This window comes from Scyliorhinus torazame, chromosome 3 (genome assembly GCF_047496885.1).
Source record: "Scyliorhinus torazame isolate Kashiwa2021f chromosome 3, sScyTor2.1, whole genome shotgun sequence".
In the NCBI taxonomy this organism is placed as follows: domain Eukaryota; kingdom Metazoa; phylum Chordata; class Chondrichthyes; order Carcharhiniformes; family Scyliorhinidae; genus Scyliorhinus; species Scyliorhinus torazame.
The window spans coordinates 238,005,866-238,013,910 of record NC_092709.1 but is presented as its reverse complement, the minus strand read 5'-3'; the positions used below and the strand labels follow the sequence as shown (position 1 = coordinate 238,013,910).

Genomic DNA, 8,045 nt, shown 5'->3' with positions numbered 1-8,045 from the left:
TACGCCATTGCCTCTGCAAATGCCTCACATGGCATGCAGTTTCTTCTTCTGTACACTTGCCATCACAGCCTGTATAGTCTCTACCTGGTGACAGTAGCATGTCATAAAAATGAAACAAAATTCTTTCTTTCTAAATTTTTTAAATTATTTTTTGAATGAAAATACAGCCCATAAATTGATGATTATAACATCTCATCTCTTGCGAGAAAATAAGTTATGGGAGATGGCAAAGTAATATGGTGAGTGCCAGGCATCCTGCAACTCTTCCTTGTCTTTCCTGCAATACTCCTCAGTCAACCATATCATGAAGCCCTTTCAACTTTACTGAAAGAAAAATGTCACCATGGTTCTTGAGGAAACCTATCTTTTTCTAGATGCTGATATAATGTTGGGATCCTTTATTGAATTCTTACTCAAAAGATTCTGGCTTCCGTATGTAGACTGTTTTCACAGATAAACCTCATTTGATACAATTTCTGCAGAATCTTAATTGACTTTGAACTCTGTGCCGTGCATGTTGCACAGTAAATAGAAAACTTGTCTTTAGCTACAGAATATATCAGAGCATGTAATTATAATACAAAATCAGATGGTACCACTAAAAACAGACATCGCTGGAAGCTTTAACTATCAAACATGTTTATTGAACAATAAAAACAAGCAAATAAATAACATTAATCTGATAGATATTAACACATGTCTGATAAATATTAAATATTAGATTATACCAGCTTCCCAATAGGAAAAAGTAACAGTTTTAAATCTCTGTGCTGAATTAAGAATTTATAATTGTTGTACGCACACAGTCTTTATTTATAATCTTACAAAGTAAAAACACTAACATGCACAGTCATCTGGTGCATCTGGTTATAAACCCAGCGAGCTGTCAAGTTCGGAATTAGTCTAGGGCTCAACCGGCATCAACATTCTATGGTGTCTTCCTTCGGGCGGAGTCTCGGTCCACCCATAAATGAGGCCGATGTTAGCAGGGGCAATGCCAGAGGAAGAGAGTCCGAGACTGGAGTCGTCCCTAGCCTGCTGGCATCAGTGGGTTGGTGAGCCATGTGAATGCAGGCATACTGGTCTAAGGGGCCAGACGAAGGAACCAGGCCGAGAGAAATTAGATCCTGGAAGATTTTTTTAATTGTTTGAAGATTTTCCAGACTCATTTTAAGGGCTTCTCCAGAAAGCTCTCAGGAGCAGGCATTGTCCGCCCCATTGTTCATCCTCCCTATTCTGGTGGGCGCTCGAGATGTGCAATTAGTGGCACAGGGGCCACCCAGCATATTTAAATGAGGTGACTGTCCCTTAGCCCTGAACACATTGACATGCGAAGTGCCAGAAATTACAACTGGTATACACTGGAACGTCTACTGGGATGTTGGATTTTATTTCTTATTTATTCATTTTTTTTAGGGGCTGTGGGTTTTGCTGGCTAGGCCAGCATTTGTTGCCCATACCCAATTGTCCATGAGAAGATGGTGATGAGCTGCTTTCTTGAACCGCTGCAGTCCATGTGGTGTATGTACATCCACAGTGCTGTTATGGAGGGAGTTCCAGGATTTTGACCCAGCGACAGTGAAGGAACGGCGATATATTTCCAAGTCAGGGTGGTGAGTGACTTGGAGGGGAACCTCCAGGTGGTGGTGTTCCCAGGTATCCGCTGCTCTTGCCCTTCTCGATGGTAGTAGTCGTGGGTTTGGAAGGTGTTGCGGCAGGCAGCTTCCAATGTTTTGGGGACAATGTTTCACTTTAGTACTTGACCGAAAATACATCTGGGTAAGTTACGCCCAGAGAATCACACACCAAAAATGCAATTTTATTGTTATTTATTGGCTGGGCTTCGTTACTGTCCATATGATCCAATTTTCCAGCTGTGTTCCATCAGAGTGTCAGCCGTGACTTAGTTAGTTGCACACATGCTGCTGAATCATAAGGTCCATGGTTCAAGTTCCACTCCGAGGCCTGAGCACAAATGTGGAGGCTGACGCTCCATTATAGAACTGAGGAAGTACTGGAGGCGCTGTCTTTTGGTCAAGATGTTAAACTGAGGTCCCTCTGCTCAGGTGAATGTAAAAGATGCCAGGGCACTATTTTGAAGGATAATAGGAGGACTGTCCCAGATAAACATTTATCCCTCATTCAACATCACAAAAAAACGCTCTTTTGGTTGTTATTGAGAATTAATTGAACACAAAGCAGTTTCCCATTTTCTACATTACAATAAGAACGGCTCTTCAAAAAGTTACTAATTTGCTGCAAGAAACTTTGAGATGTCAGAAGATTGTGAAAAGTGCGATATAAATGTAAGCATTTATTTCGTTTTAATGTGGTTCTCTAATGTTAATTATTGAAGAAAATAAGCCTGATTATTTATTTCTGAATTAAAGCAGCAATAAAGCTAGACAATTCTTGTATTTTCTTCATTCTTGTTATGGATGTCTCTAGTGAAGATAGCCCAGGCTCCAGTGCATCCTGCAAGGCCAGGCCCATCACAGCACCTGATATCAATCACATCATTCCTTGTAGATACCTGTCCATTTACATTCACCTGAGGGAAGTAAAGAGTGACCCACGGGTACATTAGGTAATGCACAAAACATAAAGGAGTTGGAGCTTCAGGCAAGGAGGAGCACTTTGCTTGTTGTAGAGTTGGAATACATCACCCCTACATTTAATCACTCAAGCCCAGTTCACAACTACACAGGAGGCATCACCACATTGGAATGTATGTGGCTTAACACCAAAATATAAAATTCTAGCGGTTTCTCTACATCAGCAAAGCAGAATCAATGGGCCGAAGGGCCTTCTCTGTGCTGTAGACATCTATGACTCTATGACTCAAACCCTTCAAATGAAGACCATGAGGATCCAGAGCTCACTGGGCCACTTTTTAAAAAAGGATGCTATCAGAGCAGGAAGTGCTTTTGGAAACATTGGGATCACGTCAGTCAATGTGCTGCAGGAAGAATCAACTACCAGGCACAGCAGATATATCTCTGAGCTTAACTGCTAGGAGTCATGCAGCAGTTCAATCCCAATAGGCCCTTTTAATACCACAGCTCGACGTCACACAAAGCATTCCTCGTTCCTGCTGCCTCAGGGACTTCCCTAGTTCCTAGCAGAAGCAGAATGTTAAATCTAAGAAGTCAGTAGCATATGCTAGCACCAAAGGAAATAAATAAACAATTCAAAAGTGATTGCATAAAAGCTTTTGTTGTGTTTGCAGACATTATGCTTTTCAGGGTTTGGGAGCTTCTTTCATCTGATTGAATGAATGAAAGAGTAAATCGAAGCTGCTGGGAGCAGCCAGTGTCCCTCAGGTAGGAGGGTGTGTGCAACCACACAATTCACAGGTGCTTTTAAGCGGTTGTGCCACCAACAGCCAATAAATCCAGCCTGTGGTAACCTACTGAAGGAGGAGGGAATGTCTTTATTTATTAGATATTGGATATAATGGTCAGCACTTTATCCACCTTCAACCTTCCCAGTCGCTGTAACCTCCTCCAGCCCTCTGATCATCTGCTGCCTTAGCGCTCCTTCAATTCCGGCCACTGGAGCATCCCTGCTTTTAACTGCACTACATTTGGTGGCCAGAAGCTGAGCTGCCAATGGCCTAAACTCTGGAATTCTGGAATTCCTTCTCTACACCTCTTGCCCCTGTATAACTCTTTCCTTTTTCAGACATTCCTTAATAGCTCTTTGACCACGCATTTGGTCATCTAGCGTAATATCTTCTTATGTGCATCGGTATCACTCTTGTGATTAACAGCAAGATATTTTGTTATATTGAAGCTGTTACATAGATACAGTTTGTGTTACGGATCCCAGAAGGAGTAAATTGTATTTGTATTTTTGGGTGGTAGGAATAAAGATATAGCTTTAAGTTTAAGTGCAATTTTTATTATTATTATTATTATTATTTTCCCCATAATGATAGGTGCTTAAGGCACCCGCTGGCCTGCCTGCCCTTAAGTTTTTTGAGGCGCTTAACGGCCCATCTGATTCCACTTCCATAAAATAGATGGTACTGAAAGGCGGACGAGAGTAGGCAAGCGCTTTTTCATCGACTCTGGTGAAAAGCCAGGAAGGAAGAAGCGGTACCTATTTTGGGGGTTCTCTGTGTAAATCCCACCCCCTCCCCCTCACAACAGTGCCCTCTTTGTGCCTCCCCCCACTGGCCTCCAAAATCTGATCCCCCAAGCCCTTCTCCCCCTCCCCAGGGTCCTTGATTCCTTCCAATGAAAAAGCCCCACTTCAATCCAGCATCCATGACATTTCTTGCCAGACATTTCTTGCCAGGCACTTCCTTGTAGTCCCAGCAGAGGTCACTATTTGTTTCTGACACAGCTGGGACTACACAGCTGCTATCCTATCAGATTGGTTGCCAACTCCCAAAAACGGGACTTTCTTCCACTGAGGAGCAGAAGTTCCATTCCGAGCTTGTTAAGGCCTCCTGCAGCTTATTATAACTGTGCAGCAGCCTACAGTTGGTCAACATTTCTAACATGGGATGAGCAATACACTCCTCCCATTAAATCCAGCCCCAAAAAGCTGTCTATTCCACCCTTAAAATGGTAGAGTATCCACAAGCCTCTGGGGTAGAGAATTCCAAAGATTCACAACAATTTGAGTGAAGTGATTTCTGCTGATCCCATCCCTAAATGAATGATTGGTCCCTTGTACCGGTACAGGCTTGGAGGGCCGAAGGGCCTGTTCCTGTGCTGTATTCTTCTTTGTCCTGAGACAGTGCCCCATATTTCAAATTTCCTGCCCAGCAGAAACAGTCTCTCAGCATTTATCTTATCAAGCCCCTTCAAAATCTTGTATGTTTCAATGAGATCGCCTCTCATTTTTCTAACTCCAGACAATATAAACCAAATTTACCCAGCATCCCATATAGGATAACCTCCTCATCCAATGGACCTATTTAGTGAACCCTTCACACAGTGTTTCTGGCGTGGTCTCACCAAAACCATGCGCAGTTATAGTAAGACTTCTTCATTCCTGTACTCCATTCCCTTCGCAATTAAGGCCAACATGCCATTTGCCTCAAATGCTTTCTGTATCCACACACTAATTTCATGAGCGGGATTCTCTCAGCACACGCCGGGCCGGAGAATCGCCGGGCAGGGCGCGAATCCCGCGACGCCGCCCCGACGCCAGTCCACCGGTTCTCCAGAGAGCGGAGAATCAGAGCCATTGGCGCCGGCGCGGTTGGCGCGGCGCCAGTCGGGGGCCAGCATTTCTCCGCTCGGGATGGGCCGAGTGGCCGCAAACAAATCCGAGTCCCGCCGGCACCATCCATGTGTGGTCTTACCCGGTGGGACCTCGGCGTGCATCCATCCGGGGGCGGCCTGTTGGGGGGAGGGGTCCAACTCCAGGGGGTGGGCCTCCGCTATGGCCTGGCCCGCGACGGGGTCTACCGATCGGCAGGCCAGCCTCTCGGGCTTGGGGCCTCTTTTGCTCCGCGCCGGCTCCTGTAGTCCTACGCCATGTTGTGTTGGGGCCGGCGTGGAGAAGGAAGCCACCACGCATGCGTGCAATCGCCCCAGTCGCACTGCGCATGCACGCAGTGGCACTGGTCACAGCGCGCATGCGCAGACCCGCGGCGCCCATTTGACGCCAGTACCGGCAGCTGGAGCGGCGTGGGTCGCTCCAGTGCCGTGCTGGCCTCCTGAGGGGCTCGGAATGGCTGCTCCTGGGGACCTGTTGACGACGTTGTATATGACGGCGTCAACACTTAGCCTCAGGATCAGAGAATCCCACCCCCTGTATTCCTTGCAGAACTATGATCAAGTCTCCCGGAACATCAACATTTACACATTTTACACCTTTAAAAAATATTCTTTCATAGAAAAATGATAGAAATTTCACATCAAAGTTCCCAACTATGTATTTTTGGAATAGTAATGAATATTCGAGTATTTCAAAAGGTTTGTTTGTTGCATGAATGAGTACCTTGACTTCAACAGTCAACATTGTCAATCCTCAAATCCCTTTTGCATCCAGCGTCTGCTCACTGGCAGTGAGACAGCTCCATAAACAAACTGTTTCATCAGCTGCTGCTGAAAACATAATATTGCCATCAGGACTCAGTGCCAGATGCAGTACTCTCCCTCTGTGACCTGCAAAAAGAGCATATGGAGAATGAAAGGCAATTCCATGAGTGAGTTCTATAAATTATCTCAAATCACAAAAGAGGGGACCACTTTGACTGTAAGCATGATGTGCTGGCATCTACTTATGGACCTTTGTTGATTGACATCCAAATGCTAATTAAAATAATATTGGCGAAATCTAACAGCCGCGCCCAAATCAGGGCGCAACACAGCCGGTAAATCCCGTGGAGCTCGACACGCTTCGCAAGATCTAACAGGACCCCGCCCACCATGGGGTGCAGAGGGCTCCATGACCCTCGTGTCGGTGTGTTGGAGGGGTTTGGGATTGCATGGGGGGCCTATAGATCAAGGTGCCATTTTAGAATGGCACTCCGACCTCTTCCTCCACTGACAGTGCAGGAAATGGGACTAAGTGTGGCCTCGGCGGGGCGTTCCCCACTAAGGACCCGGATTGCAACAGAACCCCGTTCGATAGCGTGGTCTTTCTAGGGTAAATGCGCTCAACAAAAGCTTTGTTGCAATTTGGCTAGATCGTGCCCTATATTTGCCTCTATATTTAGTTATATAAGTCCTCGGGTAGTCCGGAGGATCATGTGGCGTAACAACAGAAAGTGCTGGAAATACACAAAAATAGTCTGTGAATATTTCAGGATTGTACTCTTATCAGAAGTTAAAACTAGAAGATAGGCAAACAACTTGAAAACAAAACACACACTGAAAAGGGAGAAGCAAAGTGCCTTCTAAACACAGAACGTTAACAAGAAGAATGACCTGCAAACTATGCTGTCAGATGTAAGGCAATGTCAAGAAACTAAAGGAAGGAAAGAAACTGCAAATAATTAGGAATTGAAAAAGACCAAAGAGGTCCATACAAACAAAAAGAAAAGACTAATGCAGTGGTCTGCAATGAAAGCAGGAAGTGCTCGCAAAATATAATAGGCTGTTTGGGGTTTAAAATAGTATTATATATCCTATCTGGTTTGCCATAGGCAGGTGACTTCTGCCATGAGGCAGTCTCACTGTGGACTGCCATCTTGAGGCAGTTCAATAAAGACCTACAGTGAGAAGATACTGAGAACCTCTGCAGTCCGTGAACACAAATAATGATGTCAGGAAGTGGTGATCAAAAATGCTGCAGAGAAGACACAGAGAAGAAAAGCAGTTCAATAAAGCCCGACAAGGAGAAAACACTGCAAACCTCTGCTTGTCTTGAAACATGAAACATAGATCTCCTCATTCTGGAGAGAGGGGGAAACGGGTCTGCATGGCAGGCACAGACCCTCTACTCTTTTCTCCTTTCTACTTTAACAAACCAAAAAGGAAGGTGGTGGTGTAGTGTCAATGCCATTGGATTAGTAATCTAGAGAGTCAAGTATAATGCTCTTGGGACATGGGTTCAAATCCACCATATGGCAGCTGGTGGATTTAAAAAGCGAGCCTTAGTGAGGGAACATAGGAGCAGGAATGGGCAATTCAGCCCATCGAGTCATTCAATTGGATCATGACTGATCATCTTCCTCAACACCACTCTCCCCCATTATCTCCATTTCCCTTGATGTCATTAGTCTCTGGAAATCTATCGATTTTTGTTTTTAACATGCTTAAAGATTGAGTTTTCAGAGCAGTCTGAGATCAGGAATTCCAAAGATTCACCACCTTTGAGTGAAGAAATTCTTCCTCGTATCAGTCTTAAATGGCCAACCCTTTCTTCCTGCTCACCTCTCCACCCGGCAGCCTCCGGACTCTTTCGAGGGCTGACGACCGCAGCTCCCATTTTCACCCGTTCCCAGAAAATGAAATTCCAAACTTCTGGGGTACTTTTTTTGGCAGTCAGATTTGTGGAACCAAGAATTGTCCCAACTCTGCACTCCCGACCTGGGAGCAAAGAATTCAAGCCAAGGTGTCAGGGAAGAAAGGCAAGGG

At 45.1% G+C, this 8,045-nt stretch overlaps 1 protein-coding gene across 1 annotated transcript in view; it reads right to left on the bottom strand.

Moving 5' to 3' along the window:
- Positions 1–617: 617 nt before the first annotated feature.
- LOC140409414 (cell division cycle protein 20 homolog) overlaps positions 618–8,045 on the bottom strand; it is a 147,376-nt gene continuing 139,948 nt past the window's right edge. Inside the window, exons 12-13 of the mRNA XM_072497853.1 lie at positions 5,962–6,128; positions 618–2,551 (exon numbers count right to left, since the gene is read on the bottom strand). Of these exons, the coding sequence (XP_072353954.1) occupies positions 5,992–6,128 (137 nt within the window). The 3' untranslated portion in view covers positions 618–2,551; positions 5,962–5,991. The remainder of the gene's footprint in view (positions 2,552–5,961; positions 6,129–8,045) is intronic.